Raw genomic sequence first — 25231 nt, forward strand, 5'->3', positions numbered from 1 at the left:
CTGGAAATGCCAAATATTTTGTAAAACCTGTGGAAAATTTCTGATTTTCCCTTTTACATTTGTCTTTGTGAATTTGCTTTGTCCTATCACTATGGAGAGCTTGCTGAGTAACTCAAATACCACAACACGGTGAGCGTCACATTTGGGAAAGAAAAATGCCACAGACAATGATGTTTTGTGAAAGCTACTCTGTCAATGTAAAATAACCAATTATACAAGTAGGTACATCTAATACCCAAATTTACAAAAAAGGGAAATGTGATTTTTGTCTTATGATTTTAAAATAATTCAATCTGAATACACTAAGACCTTCTGTGGAAATCCTGATGTTTCTAATATTATTGTCCAAAAGAGAAGTCAACAAACAAGATAGAGAAATAGATTTTGAAATGGTTTTCACTTTAACTGCATAAGTGTTTCCAGATAGGACGCAAAGTATATGAATTAATTTTGAAACTTTCTAGATGATTTATCTTTTTTCAGAATTTTAGAAAGTTGCATTTTCCAAACACTATTTGAAAATCACCCTACAGTACTTATTAACTGTGGGCCAGTAATTATCAATAACCTCTTTTACTTTCTGCATAATAATGTGTACATTTAAATGTTCAGATTTGTTAAAGCATAATACCATGGTTTTTAAATTGCCTCTTAAACATATCTCGTTCCATAATATTTGTAACATAGCTAAATAAGTTTTCTTTCTTTCTTTTTTGCAAACATATGAGCACTTGTCTTCCTACTAATGTATCACAGAAGTCAGTAGGATTACAAAAGACTATTTTCTGATAAAAGTTGTATAAACTCTGTAAATCAGTTCCTAGCATGGATCTAACTCTTGGGAAACAAGTCATCAGACATAAAGTTCACCCTGCAAATGCTTGAGAAAATAAAGGGCTCAATGGATTCAGGAAATCAGGATTTCCTTTATAGAACAGGATGAAGGTCAAAGTTGAGTAACCCAGCAAGAAGAGCAATATAACTGTGTTTCATATGATTTTTACAGTAAGTTAACCAAAAAACTCAGCAACAGTTTTCAAGTTTGTATGACATTGAACAAAATCAATCTAAACATTCTCAGGCTCTTAATTGCTAAGAGAGAAGCATTAGCAAGTAAGAGAACACAAAAGATCCATAACGAACTATCCTTTGGATTTAATAGATCTTATTCAGCACATCTCCTTGGTTTCAAAAACATAGTATAGCACACTCTATGTTATTGGAAAGTTTCTTGCTTTGAGTTAAAAAACAAAATATGGGGTGCCTGAGTGGCTCAGTCAGTTAAGTGCCTGACTCTTGATTTTGGCTCAGGTCATGATCTCAGGGCTATGGGATCAACCCCCCCCCCCTTCTATGTGTTGGGCATGGAGCCTGATTAAGATTCTCTCTCTCCCACGGTCCCTCCCCCTTTCTCGCTCCCTTTTCTAAAAATAAAAATTAATAATGATAATAAATAAAATCTCACCATATTTAGTGAGCCAAACTTACAGCTATCATAAAGAAGTAAACAGAAAAGAAAATAGTAGAGAACGTAGGAGCTAAGTAGCTTACTGGAGCTGAGCGTTAAGCAGAGAAACAGGTTAAAAAGGGTAGATTAAAGCTGATAAACAAAAAATTGATTAGTGATCAGTTAGAACGTTTTAAAGGAAATTAAATGATTGAGTAGTAAATAGGAAGATTTTAGAAGTGTCTGGGGTGACGGTACAGAACGAGGCCCAGGCAGACAGAAAATTCCATCTTTAGTGCTTCTGTGTTAAGTAAGGTAATGATGATGATAAAAGCTAAAATACCACTTAAAGTTTTCGTATTCTGTTGGAAGTGCTTATTTACTTTATTAGGACACCAAAACATGCAAAACATTATGATGTGACATTATTATTATCTCTAGTTTATAGATGAAGAAACTGAAACACAGAAAGTAAGTAATCGACCCCCCACATGATTCAACTAATATGCAGTATGGATAAGCTTGGTGGGAGGGTGACTGTCTAGGTTTGCTCAGGATGACCCTAATTTTAGTACTATGTTTTTGAATCCTTGGAAAGCCCTCCCCAAGACATAAAAGGGTTCCAGCCGTCAGACATGCTTCAGAAAAGCACAAATCTGTATGGCAGCCTAAAAATCAGAGGTCGGAAGCTGTACTACCTGCAGTGTTGACTGGACGCAGTATTGATCACCTGCTTTCTTTAGTGACTCTTGCTGTTTTCACCCTGACTCTTGACGTTGGCATCCGTGATTTGCACTTCACACTACGTGGTCATCCATTGCTGTGTCGCCCCGAGTGAGACACTGTTAGTGCTTGTGATCATGTCTTCCTCTATGACTTCAGGTTAACTTTGTGCTTTGTATCAAGATAGCACTACTTCAATTGTGAACATGGTAAATAAATATTGTGACCATGTTTCTAACAATTCATTGGTGAAACTGAGAAGGACCGTAATATAATACTATGACAATACCAAAAAAGACAGCATAATAAAGACACATGGAAGAAAACATAAACCCCGATTAGAGAGGTAACCAAGGCAGGACATTCTGGCCCATATGCAGCAATGGATTTGGGACCACACAGACACAGGAAAGAGAACGTTTATGAATGTGCATAAGGAGGTTGAATCTCACAAGTTTGGGAAGAGACAGGCAAGTTTTTATAAAATCAAAAGGTTTTTTAAAAAATCTCCCCCTCCCATTCCACCTGCCTCAGAAAAGATACCATCACTCAGTTGAAATTAACAGTCATGGAAGGCTCTGGCATATACCATCAGAATAAACATTCATTGTTGTTTTGTTCCCTTAATATCTTTATGTACCTAAGGAAAGTAACTTTCCTATATGCATATTTAAAAAACAGTGCAAATGTAAATTTTGGGAAATTCCATTCAGCTTATGAACTTTTTAGAAAAGAAAATAAATAGTTCTTACCTACTAAATGTCCTGTATACCTTATACACAAGGCAGCTAAAAGGAGATGCAGTTTGCTTGCCTGTGATAATGAAGTTTTAAAATGAAACTTTTTGGTCACTTTACAGTTTCCTCAAAGTGTGCATTTTTAAAATAAGTTTCTTAAGGTAAGGGGACAGTCTCCTGAGACATGTCTTACAAGATAGATAGCATTTCTCCTGGTCATAGAGATGTTAGAATACTGGTCTTCTATGAAATTCTGTTTTCAAAGTGTGGGATAAAAAGAATGTCTTTCCCTAATTTTGAAATATGTGACAGATGAGAATGAAGAAAAAGTTTATAGCAAAACAAATTTTTGTGATGTTTCTCCAAAACTGATGAACTCTGAAAAAGCTATAAGGAACCTAGAAAAGGTAAACTGATTTCATCTGAGTTGCATGAAGTTCTGTGTGGATTAGGACAAAATCTCATACAGAAAAGAACCATGACTTATTCTGGGGGGATTTAAGACTATTTTCAGAGAAAATGTCACCACTGTAGGGCAATCAAGTTAAATAGGACTTTCTCACTCCTTGATTAAAATGGTAACTTATTTGGAATCCAATCTTGAAATCATAAAGTGAAATTACCTCAGTGCTTTAAAACCATTATCTTTGATAGTGTTTTACCTTATGTTAACAACCAGTGTGCTTGGAAATGTTTAAAAATGATGAATATTTTGGACACGAACAGCCTATATGATGAATTCACAGATGCAAAGGAGCTGACTAATGAACAGTTAGTCTACCAGTAAAGTCTCTAGATACCAAGTGGAGGGACATATTTGGAGAGATGGAAACTAATTCCTACAAGTCTAAGAACCTATTAGGTGATGCCATTAAGTAAAATCCTTTGTATTCTATGCTCAACATTTTTTTAACGTTTTATTTTTATGTAATCTCTACACCCAGTGTGGGGCTTGAACTCACAACCATGAGATCAAGAGTTGCATGCTCTACCAATTCAGCCAGCCAGGCACCCCTCTGCTCAACATTTTTGTTGAGAAGATATTTTGTTTGAGGTCATCACATTGGATTAACGCTAGGAATCTATGTAATGTTGGCTTTGTAAGAGCAGAACTATAGGGCAAAGAGAATTTTACTTTTGACTACTTTTAATTCTCTATAGAAGATTAGAAAAAGACAGAAAGAAACATGTCATAGCTATTTCTACTAAATATGAATCATATCTGTTTAATTATTGTGCTTTTTGAAGTCTCACATTTATATATCTTAAAACTATGCAATGATATAGCTCCTAAATTAAATATCTAGTAAAAAATTTGTAGTATCAGAGGACAGAAAGATACATTTAGAAAATATTTTTATAGTTTTTCACACTATAGCCCTACTACTAATTAATATTAAACACTACTAATTGTCACAGTTAAGTAGTAATAATACATATGCATATAATTACTTATTAAACATTAGGTATATTTTTGATCTGGTAGTGCTGTATCTCAGTAAGCTCTCTAAAAAGTTGATCACTTTAACTCGTGGCCAAATATTCCATGTTCTTCACAACCTCACCAACAGTAGAGAGAACCACAGATTCTTTCCTGTGTCTCCTTTTATGAACCAATTACACTAAGCTCCTTAGAAATGGACAGAACCAGGCTTGCCTGTGTAAAAATTTCTTAAAAATAGGGGCGCCTGGGTGGCTCAGTGGTTTAAGCCTCTGCCTTCAGCTCAGGTCATGATCTCAGGGTCCTGGGATCGAGCCCCACATCGGGCTCTCTGCTTGGCAGGGAGCCTGCTTCCCCCTCTCTCTCTGCCTACTTGTGATCTCTCTCTGTCTATCAAATAAATAAATATCTTAAAAAAAAAATTTCTTAAAAATATCCTTTGACTCTAATGATTAAATCCAGCAGTTTCATTAAAACAAAGTTTGCTGGCAATTATTCAGAAAACTTCCTAAATCTTATACAAAATAGGTAACTTCTCCTAAGATTATTTCTGTTAAATCACACACACACACACACACACACACACACGCATATGCACACACTTTTTGAAAGTACTTCTTAAAGATGTTAGGTGATTTGGAAAGGCCTAGCAAAGCTGAAGTTTAGTGAAATGAAATATTGGAATTGCCAGGCTTGAATCACCCAGAAATGTTTATAACTATTGATATATATATATATCCATGGATATCATATCTCATATACATATATAATGTGTATACACACACACACACACGCACACACAAGGAAATTACACAAGGAATAATATATATATTATTCTTTCTCTCTCTCTCTATATATCTATATATCATATATAGATATGATATATATAGATATATGCCCAAATATTTAATATGTATAATATATTATATATAAGGAAAATTACTCTATGAGAATAATATATATTATATAATTATTATATTAGATATGTATTATTCTCATAGACTAATTTCCTTTGTCATGTAAGCAAAGAAAAACTCTCCACAATAAGGAAAGTTTTCAAATAGAAACAAACAAATAGAAACAAATGAAGATTTAAAAGAGAAAATAATTTTGTATAACTAGATCATCAAAGCCATAAAACTAGAAATTGCATCTAGCCCAAAATATCTAGCAAATGTCTGGTAGATTCATTCTAAGAATTTTCACTGATGTCTATTCTGCTTCAGGTACTAAATAAAACACAACGTAAATATAAACAGACACATACACACATACATGCACACACATATCTCATTTTTATTTCATTATTCCATTTCCTTTGATTTTCTTAACTAAAGCAATTTCAGGAAAAAGAAAAAGGAGATGGTTAGTGGGCTCTCCTTTTTCCATTTTCATGAATAAATTTATTGCATTTTAAACAGAATAGGGGTCTTGCAGATAATAACCGTGGGGACAATTACCTCACATGTCTAGAGAAAATAACTTGAGCTAACATTAAATTTTATAAAATTAACATCATATAAGTTCTATGAATTGGTTATTTAAATCAGCAAACAACCAACCAGAAAAAAACCTTTAAATAGTGATACTGACACTGGAAGTGTACACACAGTAAACTGGCAATCCTTTGAATTGCAGAGACAGGAAAATGGTTTAGTTCAGCCATATTTTTGTTCAAATGCTTTTAAAATCTTATTTATACAAGTAGGCTTTGTGGGCTACCTTAGAAAGTTATATAAATAACTATTCTGAAAATCTAGCCTAATTCCTCAAGAGTGCAGTAGCTCTTTAGGCTTATCAATTTACTAGACACCATGGAATGAAACAATCTAGGAAAAAAAAGAATCACTAAATGGCCTTGATGTTAAAACAAAAACAAAAAAAAACAAAAAACCACACACACTCAAATTTTGTGATCCGGAGCAAGTACAGTACACTTAGTAAAGGTATCAACTAGTTCTTACTAAGAACAGTATGAGCAATTAAGGATATTTTTAGAACATTAAGATGGAAAGTGCCCGTTTTCTTTTGTTTAGTTGGTTGATAACACTTTCTGAAGCATGGGTAAATTGGGTAAGTAGAGCTATTACATTTAAATTAATGGAAAAAAATCATTCCTTCAGTTAGTCAAGGCTAAAAATTACTCTCACTAATGAAGAAGAAATACAGTCAATAAAAAAGTTATGTATTGATTGTATTTGTGTTGATATATGATTGTACTTAAAATTGAATTGGGTTGTGCTGATATTGCAGGAATTTAATGTCCTTATAACCAACATTTTGAAGGGCTGGAAAATTACATGTAGGTATGATAATATCTTGCAGCAAATCTATTATTTGGGCAATTTCATTGTGGGAAAAATCTATGTCACTTCAAAAAGTAAGACAAAGCTCTAACCTAAAGTATTCTCCTCTTTAGGGAAAACTTAGCTGTATAGAAGTAGATAAAAATCATTACAGTTTATTAGAAACAAAATTAAATATTTGGGTCTTAATAGTTAACTACCTCCAGAACCAAGAGCTTAAGGGCTTTAAGGACAGGTAAGCATATTGTGAATTTAAAAAATATATTTTTAGAAAACTTTATAATTCTCAAAATGATTTTAATACATTTTGTTATTCAATCCCTGAAGTAAGTTTGAGATGATGTTAGAAAAAAATTATTAGTCTTATTTTACTGATGTAATAATAAGAACTGGGAAATCTGATGATTTGCCTGAGAACGAGAAGTAATTTTCCGAAGAACTGGAATCAGGACCCTAAGTATCCTGATTTTTAGCTCTTATTGCAACCTCTCCTCAGATTACAAATGGGCAAATAAGTTATGATAATAATATGAGTTGTGGTGTTGTGGATTAAACGAGATACTGTATGTACACATTAAAGACATGACATTCATTCTTACTATTACAGGACAAGCAAGGCCCTTCTGGGAGGTGAAGTTCTCACTTAATCTCCACTCCTTGGAATCTCCATATAAACTTGATTACTTATTCCTTACAAAATATTTCAAACTAGAATTGTAGATGAATCCCCAGCTGCTATTTTTAGCCAAGCTTATTTACTGAAGATGATAATGAACCTAAAAATTCTAAGTGTAAGGATCCAAGCTGTGTATGAGAAGATCGCAGGTTTCTTTTTGCTTGAAAATTCCACCACAACCCAGAAATAAAAACAGTCAGAGGATATTTATTAATACGCTTCAAAACACAAAATTTCCTGAAAAGGGGTACTATAATAAACCATAAAAACCCAGCCTTATTTCAGGCTACTTTAACCCTGTCACTCTCATTTTGCTTAAACTGTTATGTGCCTTCATCTAAAGCAAATTCCTTGACCCTGCAAGGTTAAGACTCGTTCCTGAGTGTTTCCACAATATCCCCTACCACAATGGTAAGACACTTCTCACAAAATACTGATTTTGCTGACTACCTACCTGTGCTATTAATGAAACCATGAGCTTTATCTATTACAAAGACAACAGTCAACTATTTGAGAAACAAAGGTAGACTAAACAAATTTCAATTTTAAAAATGAGATGAATAAAACAAAGTTTTCAAATATGTTCCCACAGATTCCTTTTAATTACAAAAAGTTCAATGTCCTGCTCAATATTCCAATAAGGGCCTCTTGATCCAATGGGAAGGATACAGTATCTCCCACATAGATTTCTTGCCAAAAGTGTTTAATTTGAATCTAAATATGAGAAAACAATCAGAAAGGTTGAAATTGTGGAATATTCTAACACGACAAATGGCCTGGACTATAACAAATGTCATTGTTATGAAAGACAGAAACGAGTAAGAAAACTTCCACATTAAAGAAGGCTAAAGAGATGTAGCAACTAAAGGCAATGTGTGGCTCTTGACTCGGTACTGCATGGAAAATAAAAGACTATAAAGGACATTATTTGAATTCTTGGAAAAATTTGTGTATGGATTCTGTACTAGAGGATAGTACTTAATCAATGTTAAATTTCCTGTGTGTGCTCATAGTAGGGAGAGAATGTCTGTGTTCTTAAAACATGTTTGCTGGAAGATTTAGGAATTAAATATTATAAGGTTAGCAATTTACTTTTGGAAAATCAAATAATACAGCTAAATGTATATGCACATATACAGAAAAGTGACAGTCGAATGTGTCAAAAATTCAAATGTAAATTCATAAAAATGGACATATGAGTGTTTACTGTACTGTTCTTTCAATTTTTTAACAAAAGTTCCATAAAAAGAGTAGAGGAAATAAGTGCTAAAAGAATTTTTAACGGCTATCTTTTCTTCAGATCCATAATTTCAGCTGTTCTCTCTCTATAAATAGCTAATTTTGGATATATCTTCCCCTTTCACAAACTTAAGAGTTCTGACCAGAAATAGTGCCAATTCCTCTCAAATGCATATGCAAAAAGTATCCTCCTTGCTATCCCCAGGTAAGCTTCCTTTCCTCTCTTCCTCCCTGTCCTGCACAGAGATAAAGGGAAGATAGATAGAACTTTCTCTTTCTCTTTCTATAATAATTTCCCCACATCACAGCAATTTGATCAGAAGTCAAACAAAAAACACTGCAGGCAATTGGTGATTCAGTATAGATTAGGGGGAAGTGATATGGAGTCCGCATTCTTCATATCTTGTTATTTATTCAAAAAAGCATTAGAATTGAGGTCATGTGGTGCTCCAAAAGCCACGGTTTGCAACCTTTTAATACAGGGGGAAGGGTGTGGATCAGTGAGGAAGGTAGTGTTATCATTCTTTCATTAACCAAAAGAGGTATGTTGCTTCTTGGTAGCCTGGACAAAAATGTAACCAAATCTAGAAAATCACAACTTGTTATAGGCTTAGATCTAGGTATGTAGGACTCCAGAATAAATACAGTAACTTATTTCAAAGAATGTAAAATTCAGAGGAACTAAAAGAAACATAGAGATAAGCTATCTTGCAAAATATATATTTCTCAGTATAAAAATGAATCCATACTTAAAGATGTATATGTATCATTTAGGGTCTAGGCATGGCTGAAATTTCCCTCTTAACAAATATATTTCGAACTGGTAGATGTAAAACACTTAATGTATTACATATGTAACACATGCTCAAAGCTCTGCTGTGGTTTTCCACTGTACTTTGAGTAAAACCCACATCCAAAGTCATTCTGATGGCTTACAGTCCTACCCTAGACCCTTCGACTTTTTCCACTAATGCAATTTCTCTCTAATGCTTTCCACTCCAACTACACTGTTCTTGAAGTTCCTCAGACACATCAGAATCTCCCTGGTTTTAACAAAATCTTACATGTTTGACCATTTTTGGAACAATTTTATTTTTGTGGAATAGTCCATATTTGGAGGGTATTCAATTTGCCAGTTTCTACTATCTTTCCCTAAATAAGTACTTAAAGTACTATACACTAGTTACAGTTTTTAATCTCTAGCTCTCCCTCAATCCCAACACGCTATATATGGTAAAATTAAAAAAAATAATAAGCATAAAAATTTGACAATGGAAGTATATAACCTTAAGCATCATACACTAAACATATTATTTTTTACTAATAAAATCATTGCTTAAACTCAAAATGACTTTTTGGAATTTAAAGAATAAAAATATTATTTTTTAAAAATAAGTACTTTCCTTCATAAGCAACTGCAGAATCTTGCAACATGAAACTACTTATTTTTGTCCAGCTTAGAAAAAGTTTAGCTATAAAATATTTTACACGCAGAATCTATGGTATGACATTAAAATTTTCTAAATTGTCACTGTCTGGAATCAATACTAAATAAAGAAAGAAGCACAATGATTTCAAACAGCAAAATCAATGTTTATACCTGGACTGGAGTGAATTTGGGGTGGGGACAATAAGATAAATTAAATTAAAAAAAAAACACAGAAAGAGAAAGATGCAAGCATCAAACTAAGGAAGTGAAGACTTTTAAAAATAATAAAGGGGCACCTGGGTGAGTCAGTCAGAAAGGATAAGCCCTCAGCCTTCCCCTGCTCGTGCTCTCTCAAATAAACAAATAAATCTTAAAAAAAGGGGGGGGGGCACCTGGGTGGCTCAGTGGGTTAAAGCCTCTGCCTTTGGCTCAGGTCATGATCCCAGCCAGGATCCTGGGATAGAGCCCTGCATCGGGCTCTCTGCTCCGGGGGGAGCCTGCTTCCTCCTCTCTCTCTGCTTCCCTCTCTGCCTACTTGTGATCTCTGTCTGTCAAAAAAAAAAAAAAAAAAAAAATGGAGACAGAAAATCTGGGAATCATGAGATGCTAAGAGCCACATGGCTACAGGAGATCACATAGGGGCAAAGAACAGATAATGCCTATCGTAGATCTAATTACACGTGGGTCCAGAGCAACAATGAGAGGTCATGGCGATGAGAAGGAAGAGGAAGCTAAGAGGGATCAGGTGCCTAGGAAGGAAAGAAACAGGAGGGAGGGGTACACCCAAGGCAAAGTGAAAAAAGTGTTGCAAGAATGCAGTCAGTGCATATTCTGCACATGTCGCCTTCCTAAGTATGTTCTGCCTGCCCTTCAGAATGGGACATTCTTTTGATAAGCCCTTTCTGACCAATCTGCCTTCTTAGATGATCCTCCCCTGTACTGCAGAATCACAGGGGAGGTCTCAACGTCAACACTCAAAACATGGTGATGAAAGAACGAAGGAAGTGCTCAATGAACAGCAGAGAAGCACAGAAGACCGGTGAGGACGGTGCGTACAGGGCACAGGCGGAGCCTGGAAGGAAGACCGACACATCAGGGTACCACAACTTAATGGCAACAGCCATGAGGTCACTCAGCTAACTCCTTTCCCTCTCCTCCCAGGCTCATCAAGCCCAACTATCCCATATAATCTCGTTTCCTTCGTACATCTTCTTGCACAGTTAGAAAGCGACAACTAGCAAACAATAAATATCTACTCCAACGGGTGGCTGGATTTCTCACAGTGCACAAATAGACTGGTGTTCTGTTTTAGGAATTAGTCTCATGCGAGTTTGGTTAGTGTGTTTCTCTCTGGACCGGTGGTGGTGTTCAGTCTGTTTGTTTTCTGTTTCTCAAGTGCCAAAACCAAGCTGTGAGATCCAAATGCGGCTGACAGGCACCTGCGGACGTCTACGGTACAGAAAACCAGGACATCCATGCTGTGGGACTGACCGCTACGTGGAAATACTGATTTGCATTTATTTTGTCTCTTGTCGACATGTGATAATGGTCATAGCCAGAATTCTTGTATAATGGATCAAGGAGAGGGTGCTAAAAAGGATATTTTGTTGTTTCAAATATGGCCCATTTTTCTGACTTTGAATTTATTCCCTAAATGGAAAAATAGAATCCTAGAAGCCTCACTAACATGTTCCAGGTTGAAATCTAACATTTGTTAGTATAGCTAGTCTTGCTAAACTACATCAATTTGTGATGCTTTGACAAAATAAGGTATGTAGTCCTTCAAAGACCAAAACGTAAACTATGCTGACACAGCTAAGGGAATTTACTTATAAGGTGCTAACAGGGGTTGGATTGGGTCTCCCTCTGGGATACCCATACCATCTCCAAATTCATGTGTCAAGGAAAATTTTGGATGAAATTATTTGGAAAAATGACACCGAGTAGATAAAACCTGTGCCACAGTTTTCACTTTTGAAAACATGTTGGAGAATAATCCTTCCTCTCTTTTTATTGACATCAGGGAGATGAGAACAGAATTTGCAAGTGTATAATTTCTTGTTACTAATCCATGAGTCTCTAAAAACAAGCTAATAAGCTCTTTGCATTTTTTATACCTTTTGTATTGTTATGTCCTAAATATATCTGAAATCTAAATCCCCTCCATGCCCTCCTCCACCCATGGCAGCCAGAGTCAGGCCCGAGGACACTGATGCAGCCACATGAGCTGTGTGTCTGACTTTGGACACCTGGATTTTTCCTTAGAATGGGTTTTCTTGAATGGAGAAAACCCATTACATTATATTAGCATTTCCTACACCCTTTGCCTTACAGGCATTGCTAATCATGCTCATTAATAGCTGCTTTTCCAAGAGTCAGTTTGGCAGTATTTAATGTCAGACCTGGTTCTTAACCCCACTGCATTGGTCTTTTGTCCTGGTGTCCTACTTTGATTTGTTCACATGGTCTCCTTTGGTCATATGAACTAAAAACCATGGAGACTAAGGGAAATTGTTATAAGTACACTTTTATTTTATAAGTGAACTGTAATTTTATAAACTATGTTGACAATAGAACAAAAACAAAAACAAAAAACAAAAAACAAACAAAAAAACTTTCTTTGAATCAACCAGGAAGAAGATACGGGTTGAACTCCAGAGAATTTTTGAACAAAATTAATAAGAAAGTGGAAAGCCTTTGAAATAAGACTGGCCTGTGGGTTTAGGACTTCTTACAGTGATATCCTGACCGTATGCTTAGATATCTTTACTTTATGGCATATATCTTACCTTAACTTCCACGTGTGCCATCAGTACTGCAAAATTGGTTAGGTGATTACAAGAGCAGGTAGTATGTGTCTTATTTGTTGTCAGAAGCCGGCAGCCTTGTGTTGACCAATAACCTGTCATTGTGCGCTTGGAATAGCTCCAAAATGAACAGTTGGGGTTGAAATTCTCCTCGGACTGCTACAGAGGGGAAAAAAAAAAATCAATAAAGCCAATAACTACTTTATGATCACGTACATTAGATAGGCATTTTTCTTTACATCTAACACACCTCATACTCTGTTCCAACTTTTGTGGAGATGTACACCACTGTTTTTCAGATTAAGTAGGCTTCATCAAGCCTAAGCAAATTTGAACATATATTGTTGTTTATTTTCTCTAATTAGAGGTGAGTTTGCCTTTTAAAAAATTAATATTATTGGAATACTAGTATCAATGTCTCAGAATGACTTTAACTAATTTCAGAGTAACATACACTATAAAGAATTTTATTACTCTAAACAATTTCTGAAAAGACGGTCTTTAGAAATCTTTGTTCACTTTATAATACAATCTTTGTACATACCTAAAAATACATTCAAGCTCAAAGACATAATTACTTGTGACATCATATGTGAAGCCATGTCCAATTCCACTAAATATGTTGTTAACTCTTTTTAATTATGGAGACACATTTAGAAATCCATCTACAAATATTTTTATCAGAAGCATTTATATATTCAAGAGTTATTCCCCTCCCTCATCTTAGAAAAGAAAAATCATCACTATCATTTTATAGATAATGAATTGCTATCTGTCAAATAATAGGAAAAATTAAAGGAAAATTAGTTCATGTTCACGCTGTAACAGATACAGACAATTTGGACAACTAAACTTATCATGGCATTTTCTTACCTTAATATGTTTAACGGTGAACACCACAGGATCAGCTAAATAAACCTTATTGCTGAACTCTTTGTTTATTGCTGCTGTAATAACAGGGGAATTGACAATAACAGAATGATTGGTGGACATAGCCTCTGTTCCCAACTTCATGCTGGCATTCTCCGTGGACAAATAAGGACCCAAGTTGTTGTATAGGACAAAGGCCACTCTGATCTCTCCTGAAAAAAATGTAAATGTGAATTACAAGTTGGGAAGAAACTCTGATTACTTTGTACATTCCACCAAATTTAGATACTTCTAATTAAATTATAATCAAATCCATATAGTATACATTCACAACAAAATTAAGCATTCATTTTAACCAAAGTGCCAAGATATTCATGAGAAAAGGAATGTCATATGATGCTGAAAAACAATCTATCCGTATTTTAAAAAGTGAATGAATTGCTCTGTACTCAAAACTTAAAGACTTAGGGGTGCCTGGGTGGCTCAGTCGGTTAGAGCCTGTCTTCAGCTCAGGTCATGGTCCCAGGGTCTTGGGATCCAGCCCCGCATCGGGCTCTCTGCTCAGCAGGGAGCCTGCTCCCCGCCCCCGCCATCAGCCTCTCTGGGTACTTATAATCTCTGTCAAATAAATAAAATCTTAAAAACAAACAAACAAACAAATAAACTTAAAGACTTAAAGACAGATCATAGAACTAAACATAAAATCCAGAACCATAAAACTTCTAGAACAAAATAGAGGATCTTTGTGATCTTGGAGTAGGCAAGGATGACTTGAATAGGATCCAAAAGACATTAACCATAAAAGACAGAAAGAAAGGTAAACTACACTTTATCAAAATTTAAAATGTGTCTATCAAAATATTATATCAACAATATTATTTATTGTTAATAATATATCATACTTTATATAATATATTATGTATATTATATTTTATGATATAAAATTATAATATACATATTATATTAACAATAATAAATATTAGACTCCTGACTATATATAGGGTTTCTCCTAATCAACAAAAAAATGAATAAATAAGATATGAAAATGGCAAAAGACATAAACACATACTTCAGAAAAAAAGATACATGAAAGGCTAATAGAAACATGAAAAATTATCACCATCATTAGTATTTCCGGAAATAAAAATGAAAAAACACACCAAGATACCATCTCATAACCACTAGAATTTCTAAAATCAAAATGACTGGTCACATTAATATTATAAAGATGAGGAACAGCTACAGCTCCTGCACACTACAGGTGGAAACGAGAAGTAGTTCAACTATTTGGAGAAATGGTGATTTTTTTTCTGTGAAGTTGAACATATCTACCCTTCCTAGAAGAGCGAAAATATAAATCTATAAAGAAAAAAATCTTGTATAAGATAATAGCAACCTTATAATATCTGCCAAAGGGAAACAAGTAAAAAATCTATCAACAGACAAATGAATTATGGCATACGATATAATGGAATAGACTGTGCCTCAATGAAGAACAATTGATAGAACAAAGAAGAAACTACCATTAGAGCATGATGACAGAATCCCCAAAATACTGTGTTTGGTTAAAAACGCAGACAGAAAAGAGCACATACTATATGATTCCACTTGTGTGAAGTCTAAGAACAGGTAAAATTTGTCTATGGAGATCGTAATCAGAGTAGTTGCATCAGATGGGGAGAGGGGGTAAGAAGACTGGAAACGGGTAACAATTTCCGAGTAATAGAAGAGATTTATATCTTATTTTAGGTAATATTACAGAGGAATGTGCAACTGTCAGATTCATCAAGCTACATTCTTAAAGGATATGCATTTTATTTTATGTGAATTTTATTTCAATTGCAGTGAAAACAACCATAACAAGGACTCAAAATCCTTATCCATTTTTGGACACAATTACCATGTTCTTTGAAAGTCACTTTCTCCATATATCCTTCCACCTTATTTTTTTCTCTTATGACTATCTCCCACTTGCAATCTTCTGTAAAATTAACTTTCTTTTAACATGGGGAGGAAGGGCAGAGGGAGAGGGAGAAGCAGACTCCCCGCTGAGCTGGGAGTCCAATGCAGGGCTCCATCCCTGGTCCTGGGATCATGACCTGAGCTGAAGGCAGATGCTTAAGTGACTGAGCCACGCAGGTGACATGTTTTTGATCATATCATTTTCTTTCTTAAAATACATCAAGCCCGGGGTGCCTGGGTGGCTCAGTGGGTTAAAGCTTCTGCCTTCAGCTCAGGTCATGATCCCAGGGTCCTGGGATCAAGCCCCACATCGGGGTCTCTGCTCAGCAGGGAGCCTGCTTCCTCCTCTCTTTCTCTGTCTGCCTCTCTGCCTACTTGTGATCTCTGTCTGTCAAATAAATAAATAAAATCTTTAAAAAAGTAAAATAAAAAAAATAAAATACATCAAGCCCTATGTCTTACTTCCAGTATGAGTTCATAGAGGCTCTGTCCTGATAGCTGCTGTCCAGATAGGCACTGTCCTGACTATCACAGAAGTCTCAACCCTTATCCCTGAATCTTAGGAGTCAAGTGGAAATAAGAACAAGGAAATTTTAATAGATTTCTTTTGAGGAGGGAGGGGACTGTCCAACATCTAAACTGTGCTCCCCTGTTTGGAAAATTCCCAATTATTGGGTATTTATAGACACAAAATGGATGCACACTGGCTTTCCCAGCCCGTTTTGCAAAGAGGTTGCTCTGGACACCAGACCTCAATGCCTCCCATCATCGGCACTCGTCTCCGGCTTCACATGAGGAGCCAGTGACACGAGGAAGTGGGCTGCAATGCAGCAGCCCCTGCCTTCACTTACGCCTCACTCGTGGCAGCCGTGACATCGCGAACAATGATGCCATGTGATGCAACGGGCTGCTGCCAGCCTCTCGCTCTTGCTGGTTTTCTGGGCCCAGTTCTCCAGCCTTCTCATTGATCCAATGAGATTCCCATATCCTTTCAGTAATTTAGCAACGAGATTATAAGAACTACATAAAGGAAAGGGCCATTTTTATATTTCCAATCCACATGTGTTAACATGTACTCAGGAAAGAGCAGTAATTCACTAAATATTTCTTGTCTGTTACGACACAGCATTTAATTTTAGTGCTTTTCTCTAGATTTAATATGAAAATACTAAGTTTTGGAAGGTTACACTTCAGAAGAACATCTTTCTCCCGCCCCCCCCCGCCCTTTGACAGTAACAACTTTTATTTTAACTGGTTGATAGCCAGTTGATAATTCCTACCAATTTCTACCTACAGGACAGTGTCATGTTGATATCCCCACCTTGTTTTATCAATGCATTTAGTCATGTATAATTGTTACAGATTCTGCACTCCAAAATTAATGTTTAAATGTGACCTAACACACACACATACTACTTTAGAAAATAAAATAAATGAGGATAAAACAAAATATGACTAATATAATCATATTTTGATTGCCAATAGCTTTATATCTACAAGTTCATACACTTATTTGAGAAATTCTTAGAGAGTTTATCCATGTGCCAGGCACAAGTGTTACCTGTAACAGATGACAAGTAAGAAGAGATCCCTGTTCTCATGAGCTTACCATGTAGAAGGAAAGTCGGATAATAAGCAGGCAACTTAAAAAAAATAATAATAATATTTCATATGATGTTAAGTGGATAATCACCATGAGGAAGCATTAGTATAAAATGGCTAATGGGAAAAGAGCAATTAGAAAAGAATGGTGTACCTTCAGGGAGACAGAGAAAAACTTCCCTTCCTAAAGAGGTAAGATTTATACTGAACAGTAAATGATAGAGAAGCTTGTATGTAAAGAAATGTAAAAATTACATTCCAGGAAGAAAACAAAATGCAGAAATCTGACACAGAAACACTCTTGGTGTATTCAAGACTAGATCAGAAAGAATCCTTGTGCACTGTTGGTGGGAATGTAAACTGGTACACCATTGTGGAAAACACTGTGGAGCTGTCCCCAAATATTAAAGATAAAACTACCATATGATCCAGTAATTCCACTTCTGGGTTTTTATCTGAAGGAAACAAACACACTAACTCAAAAAGATCTCTGTACCCCATGTTCATTGTAGCATTATTCAGAAGAGTTAAGATATGTAAACAACCTTAGTGTCCACTGATAAGTGAATGGATGAAAACAATGGAATATTACTCAGCCATTAACAAAGAATGATATCTTATTATTTATGATAACATGAATGGACCTTGAGGGCATTATGCTAAGTGAAATATGTCAAACAGGGAAAGATAAGTATTATATATTCTCACTTATATATGGAATCCTAAAAAAAATAAATAAATAAACTAAATTCATAGATACAGAGAACAGACTGGTGGCTACCACTGGCAGGGGGTGGTGGATAGGCAAAATGGGTGAAAAAGGTCAATAAGTACAATCTTCCAGTTATAAATAAATGTCATGGGGATGTAATATATGGCATAGTGACTATAAGTTAATAATACTGTATTATATATTTTGAAAGTTACTGAGGAGTTCAATCTTAAAAGGTCTCATGACAAGAAAAAAATAAAACTATGTGGTGATAAGTGTGAACTAGACTTACTGTGGTAATGATTTTACAATATATACAAATATCGAATCATTATGTTGTACTCCTGAAACTAATATAAAGTCTCATGTCACTTCTAGCTCAATAAAAAAGAAAAAGGATGGAGATTAGACTGTCTGAGTCACAGAGAGCAGGTTAAAGACAGACAGGAAGTCGGGCAGATGAGGCGGGAGAGAAGTGGACAAGCACTTGGTAGCCTCGTGAAATCCTCTGATTTTGTTCTGAATGCAACCGGAAGCAAACTGGTCAGATTTACGTTTCCAGAAGATCCTTGTCAACAGGATATTCTGTCGGGAGGCAAGAAGAGTGGAGAGAGGGAAGCCAGCTGGAAAGCTAATGCAGAAATCCGATTTTGCTTCGTAGAAAATCTTATTATAGCCTCAAAATTCATATAGTCAAATTGGCAATATAATGACTTAGGAGGTCACTTATACAATTCCCAACCTTAAAAGAATTCTGGGGCACCTGGGTGGCTCAGTGGGTTAAGCCGCTGCCTTCGGCTCAGGTCATGACCTCAGGGTCCTGGGATCGAGTCCCGCATCGGGCTCTCTGCTCAGCGGGGAGCCTGCTTCCTCCTCTCTCTCTCTGCCTGCCTCTCTGCCTACTTGTGATCTCTGTCTGTCAAATAAATAAATAAAATCTTAAAAGAATTCTGTTCTGTTGACAACAGCCACAATTTGTTTTGGCTTGGTATTATTCAACAGGCTTTTCTTTCTTTAAAACTCTGCACCCTACGCCATGCAATGCCACCTCTGAGTTGGTTGCTACAGCCTGAGGTCATCTTCTCATCATCTAACAGGTCAAAGGTCCCATTTAGTTGGCAAAAAGTACGTTTTTAAAAATTTAATACTAGGGACACCTGGGTGGCTCAGTCAGTTAAGTGTTTGCCTTTAGCTCAGGTCGTGATCCTAGGGTCCTGGGATGGAGTCCCACATCGGGCTCCTTACTCAATAGAGAACCTCCCTGGTTCTCCCTCTGCCTGCTGCCCCCCTGCTTGTGCTCTCTCTCTCTCTCTCTCTGACAAAGAAATAAATAAAATCTTTAAAGAAAATTAATACAGAGACAACTTGAGACATATTTTCTCTATGATTTTATTTAATTCTCATTATATTCAGTGAATTTAATCTAGTATCAAACTGACCTATATTGGCCAGTACTTTCCCCCAACTCATCTTCTCACGTTTTAAATTTTCTGTATGCTTTTCAAAAGAAACTATAGAAACACTTTCAAAACTAGTGAAGGGCGCCTGGGTGGCTCAGTGGGTTAAGTCGCTGCCTTCGGCTCAGGTCATGATCTCAGGGTCCTGTGATCGAGTTCCGCATCGGGCTCTCTGCTCAGCGGGGAGCCTGCTTCCCTCTCTCTCTCTCTGCCTGCCTCTCCATCTACTTGTGATTTCTCTCTGTCAAATAAATAAATAAAATCTTTTTAAAAAAAAAAAAACTAGTGAATAAGGAAAACAATACAACTTTAAAATTAGAGGTAAAATTTCCATTAAAAATTTTAGAAACTAAATCTGTCAACTCAGTAAGTGTTACTCCTTTCAAGAAAAAAAAGTCAGATATCTGGATGTTGTGGTTCATTAATTCCTCTCAGATTCAAGTTTCTGACATCGTACTGCAACTGAAAATGCACAGAACAATTTCCAAATCTGCAAATTTTATAGAGCAAATACATTGCAATATTGTTGGTGCACAAGATAGGAAAGAGGAGGGAGAGGAGGAAGAGAATAGCTGAGTGAGAGCAAGAGAGCTTTTGGAGAGCAGATCTAAACCCCCAAGCCAAGAAACAAAGCATTGATGATGAGTTCAATCTCACAATGCTTAACAAATAAACTCTAACCTACCGTTTCGACCATTTTGTTTTAAAGTATTTGCGGAGAGCTGGATAGTGCTTCCGTGACCCATGTTTTCCGGAAATTTTAGGTCTTCTAAGTTTCCTTCCGTGCTCAGCCTTGCAACTTCCAACTCTGTTAATGGCAAAGAGCTATCAGTGCTCATTGAGAAATATACCAAAGCTAAGATGATTTCCTAAATTACTGAAATAATTCTGAAATCAAAATACCAGAATTAACATTCTACTAATTTATAGTAGTCAAAATGAATAGTGGTTCAATGTTTCATTTCAAAATTATTTCTTTAGTACCTTATTTTTAAAATAAAACAAAAGCTATTAAATAGGTAAATAAGAACACAAATATATCAATTATAAAGCCTAAAATTTTAAATCAAGCTCAAATCCTTATCCTTTGTCAACTTTGTTACTATATCTTCAAAATATTGTTACTATAACTTCAAAATATTATCTTTCTTTTGTGAATTAAGTAAAAGTCTCTTTATACTCTAGAGCTGCACTATTATATCAATATTGATCAATCTTTAAATCTAGTAAGTTTGAAACAACTTTATCAAATCTTCTGAAATAAAACTGTCAGCTACATCCTTATGCACAATAAAAATAGATTTATACTCCTTATGAGCCAATAACACAATTACAAAAAAACACTGCTTTATCACCTTCACTGGAATGAGTGATTTTTTATAATACATAATTCAGAGATATTCTTATCATAACTGACGTGACCCACAGGCACTGTTAGGAGGATAAATTTTAAATAGTACAATGCAGACATCGATACACATGGACATAAAAAACTAATTAGCTAACTAAAGGACCTAACTGTGAGTGATCTCAGGCTAATATACCCAATATTGGGATATCCTAAGGAGGATAACACACATGTTTATGAGGAATGACTCTTTTAAGCCAATGGCAGGTGATATCCTTCTAATTATAGAAAAAAAAATCACTTAATTCCACTGAAATAAAAGTCACTCATAATACCTACACTACCACAGAAATTTTTTTCTTTCTCTCCTCTGCTGTCCAAGGGTCTCTGGTCCTTCTGTATAACAAAGGCCACTTACGAATATTGTCTGTGTTCTCCCTGACAATGTCAGTCTTCAAAAGGTTATCGGCCAGGACAAAAGCACTTTCCTCCACAGTGTCAAGCAACATGGTCGCTGCCCGTAGCTGATCGCTTGTAGTCAGGTCTCTCCATGCATTTGAGGCTTGTGGCTGGAGAAGGTTGTTAACTGTCTCGACCATCGCCTACAAGAGGATGAACAAAATGACAAAGGTCTCTAGTGAACTCACAGAGCTGTCAGAAATCCAGGTGTACATGTTGCTCAGCAAGCAAGAATCAGCGGTGTGCATGAGTTCAGTATTGTCCTAGCCTCCCCTGTGACTTGCTGCAGCAGAAGCATTCATTATTGTGTTCTGTTAAAGCCCTAGCTGAGACTGCAAGGCAAGAGAAAAACCAGCTTTTGTTTTGAAGGACAACAAATAGATCCATGCTTGCTTCTTAGAATCAATAGCAAAGGCTTCAATAAGACTATAATCACATAATTAAATTATTTGGCTGTGGAACTGCTGGCAAGTCATTTCAGCCAACACTTTTATCATATCACCCACAAAAAATCATTTTTTTCCCCTACATATCACCATAAAACTAAATGCTGAATGTAGCAGAGGTTAAAGGGATAATGACAGACAGGACAATATAAGAATTTGTTGCCTATAAGTTGAGGACTCACTGAACAAACCAACTTTTTTTTCTTAGCCAGCTGGGAAAATGTCAGAATGGGAAAAATATCAAAGCATACATACTCCCAGGGGCTTAGGATATGTTATATGTGAAGAAAAACCTTCTTCATGCTGTTTAGTATTAGGGAAGGGAATAAACAGTTGGAACTTGCTACCTGTGGCCCTCAGGTGTTTTCCTTTAAAAAAAAATCAGCAGTAGGTACACATAGAGATAAAAAGCCACAGTTCTCATTGCTTCCTCCCAAAGAATCATCTCCCTAGTTACAATTTATATATTTCCTGTGGTTAGGTTTATGCTCTAGGTTACAAAGGAAAACAAAACAAAACAAAACAAAACAAAACAAAAAAACGGTTCTCCCAATAAAGTCTTCTTAAGGTTTCATTCAAACACAGAATTGCAAAATAGAAAAAATATAACACCTGCAGTTTGAAAGTGATCATCCCTGAATCCGATGATTATGAAATATACATCCAATCGAGAAAAAATTTGAATAAACAGCCAACACAGGCAATTTCTAGGCAGTGCATGGGTGTTTTAAAACAAGCCTCGTCTTATTGACACATTGGCAGAAGGATTAGGAGAGATTGAAGAAATACCCATTGCACTGCCGTGTTTTCTTCTGGCTGGTGTTTTCATAGTAACCGACTCACAACTGTTAAAAATTCAGCTTCATAATGAAACACCTTGGCTGCCAATTAACACCAGCTTCAAAAACTAATTTGCCTTTTGATAAGAGTTGTTTTTTCTTGATATTTTCCCCAGCTACTCCAAGTTCTGGCCAAAAATCAACATCATTGGACTTTCATGTAAACTAGCAACTTGAGTACTTTGCATCATTTAAAAACAAACAACAAACAAACACACACACACACAAAATTCTCATGAGTTTAATAACTGGGCGTTTTCACATAGTGTGCTTAGTTCTGCCATGTGTTCTGAGTTTAAAGCATGACCTAGAAGCCAGACAAAAGCATTGCCATTCACAACAAAATGATTTGCTTTCCAGGAAGTTCTCTATAGTGATAATGCCAAGAGGATATGCCAAAAAGGAGGTGCCACATAGGAAACAAATGAACAAAAACAAGTTTAGGTATTTTCAGAAGCCAAAGAACATCGACCTCCAGGATGCAAAGAAGTATTCTTTCCATGATTAGATGATGCTCTGAATTTATTAGAAATGCTCTGAAAATCCTACACACAACAGAAATTATGCCTGTTCTTTAAGGAGCAGCCATTGTAAGATTACGGAAGAATCTTACACCGAGTAAGTCTTATCTCAGGGAAAATTTTATTGGGGATAATGCAATATTTCTGCTCTGCCCTTTATTGTTTTCAATTTTTTTTTTTTTTTAATTTAAGAAATGCAAAAGGTGGAAAAAAGGAAGAAAAAAAAAACACAAGAAAAATAAACAACTGCGATGCCTGGGTGGCTCAGTTGGTTAAGCAACTGCTTTGGGCTCAGGTCATGATCCTGGAGTTCCGGGACAGAGTTCCACATCAGGCTTCCTGCTTGGCAGGGAGTCTGCTACTCCCTCTGACCCTCCCCCTTCTCATGCTCTCTCTTTCTCTCATTTTCTCTCTCTCTCTTTCAAATAAATAAAATCTAAAAAAAAAAAAAAAGAAAGAAAAAGAAAAAGAAATAACTATGGTCAACTCTGAGAATGTTCTAAATAGCCGCCTGTTTACAATAGACTGCAATAGGTAAAATACCATGTTTGAATTGGTAACTAACGAATCAAAGGCACCCCTAATTAATTATCTTAGCTTTGCCTACAAAAATGTATGTAGTACAATATTTTCATAGTTATAAATTTCAAGTACATTTATGACAATTCCATCTTCCCAAATAAATCAGGATCTTTAAAGAAGTTTTCTATTAAAGCCCAAATGATTTCAAAGTTTATTATAGAAATGACAGACATAATATATGGTCCTAAAACCTTGGATAGGTTAGGCACAAATCTAATATTTATTTATTCTTCTTTAAAAAGCACGTGTTGTGGGGTGCCTGGATGGCTCAGTCGTTGAGCATCTGCCTTCAGCAAGCACGTGTTGTGGGGTGCCTGGATGGCTCAGTGGTTGAGCATCTGCCTTCAGCTCAGGTCATAATCCCAGGGTCCCGGGATCAAGCCCCGCAACAGGCTCCCTGCCCATTGGGGGAGGCTACTTCTCCCTCCCCCTCTGCCTGCTGCTCCCCCTACTTGTGTGCTTTCTCTGTGTCAAATAACTAAATAAAATCTTAAAAAAAGAAAAAGAAAAAGAAAAAGAAAGCATGTGGTGTGATTGCTTAAGTATCAACATAAGGAGATTTCAACACATGGAATTCTGTAGTGCGAAAACCAGAATATGGAATTGGGAATCCCATCTGCTGAGCTTGTACCTGGACTGTGCCACTTACTAGCTGTATGATGTTGTGAAAGTTACTTAACTTGTCTGCAGTTGATCCACAAATCAGAGAGGATAGGACAACCATTTTGTACTACAGGGCGATACAAATGCGTTTATGTGGGCTGGCTCATAACACACGTTCAAGGTGTAACCTTACATGGACTTTCATTGGATATCTAAGTCCAGCATAGGAGGAAGTGAGATCTTCACTGACAGAAGCATAGGTTATACCTGATATTTATAAAATATCTGCTCTGAAGTGATATCCCAAAGGATTAACTTCTACAATGTAACCTTCATGAATCAACCTGTTTCACAACTTAGCTACTAAAGACTATATCACCTGAAGCTTTGAGGAATAGGACAGGACAGGAACATGTGTATTAAATAATTCATAATGTGTATTTTAGAAGTTTGAACAGTACGGTTAAGTCAGTCTAATAGCTTTATCATTAATGCAGTTTGTCTAAACTTTCCAGTGTTTGTTGACATGTCCCTGTTACCAGTTTAATCAAGGCCAATTACTCACACCCTTCAATGACAAAAGACTGCATTTTGTTTTCCTTGTACATTTTTGCATTTGTAAGTTTACCCACAAATGATGACACTGTATCATCATATGTATGATATGTGTGGTTTTGTTTTTGTTTTGTCAAATTAGTTATTTGCATTGCTTTCATTAGTCCAACAACATCTCTTTAAAAACAGGTTGATTTTCATTTTATTTGATTACAAGGACATTAGCTTAACTATGCTTAGAACCAAAGCTGAACAGGGAACGTACAATGAATTTGATTAAAGTGAGGTATGGAGACATCACTTAGTGTCCAACAGCAGAACCACAGGCTATTGTAGTAAATGCAAACCACAAGGCATAACAACAATATACTCTACAAAAAGCTTTCCGAAGAAATGTTTTTAAGTGTACCAAAGCTCACTTTCAATGTAATTCAATGAGGTCCTATTAAGTATGTATGATATGCAAAACA

The 25231-nt window shown here is 35.9% G+C and overlaps 1 protein-coding gene across 14 annotated transcripts in view; it reads right to left on the reverse strand.

Moving 5' to 3' along the window:
- ADGRL3 (adhesion G protein-coupled receptor L3) overlaps positions 1 to 25231 on the reverse strand; it is a 793594-nt gene that overhangs the window by 91430 nt on the left and 676933 nt on the right. For all 14 annotated transcript variants that reach the window (XM_044268179.1, XM_044268169.1, XM_044268166.1 and 11 more), the window contains 4 exons: positions 21175 to 21358; positions 20094 to 20216; positions 13679 to 13887; positions 12788 to 12964 (listed from right to left, as the gene is read on the reverse strand). In XM_044268179.1, coding sequence (XP_044124114.1) covers positions 12788 to 12964; positions 13679 to 13887; positions 20094 to 20216; positions 21175 to 21358 — 693 coding nt within the window. The remainder of the gene's footprint in view (positions 1 to 12787; positions 12965 to 13678; positions 13888 to 20093; positions 20217 to 21174; positions 21359 to 25231) is intronic.

The sequence above is a fragment of the Neovison vison genome, chromosome 11, assembly GCF_020171115.1.
Source record: "Neovison vison isolate M4711 chromosome 11, ASM_NN_V1, whole genome shotgun sequence".
NCBI lineage: Eukaryota > Metazoa > Chordata > Mammalia > Carnivora > Mustelidae > Neogale > Neogale vison.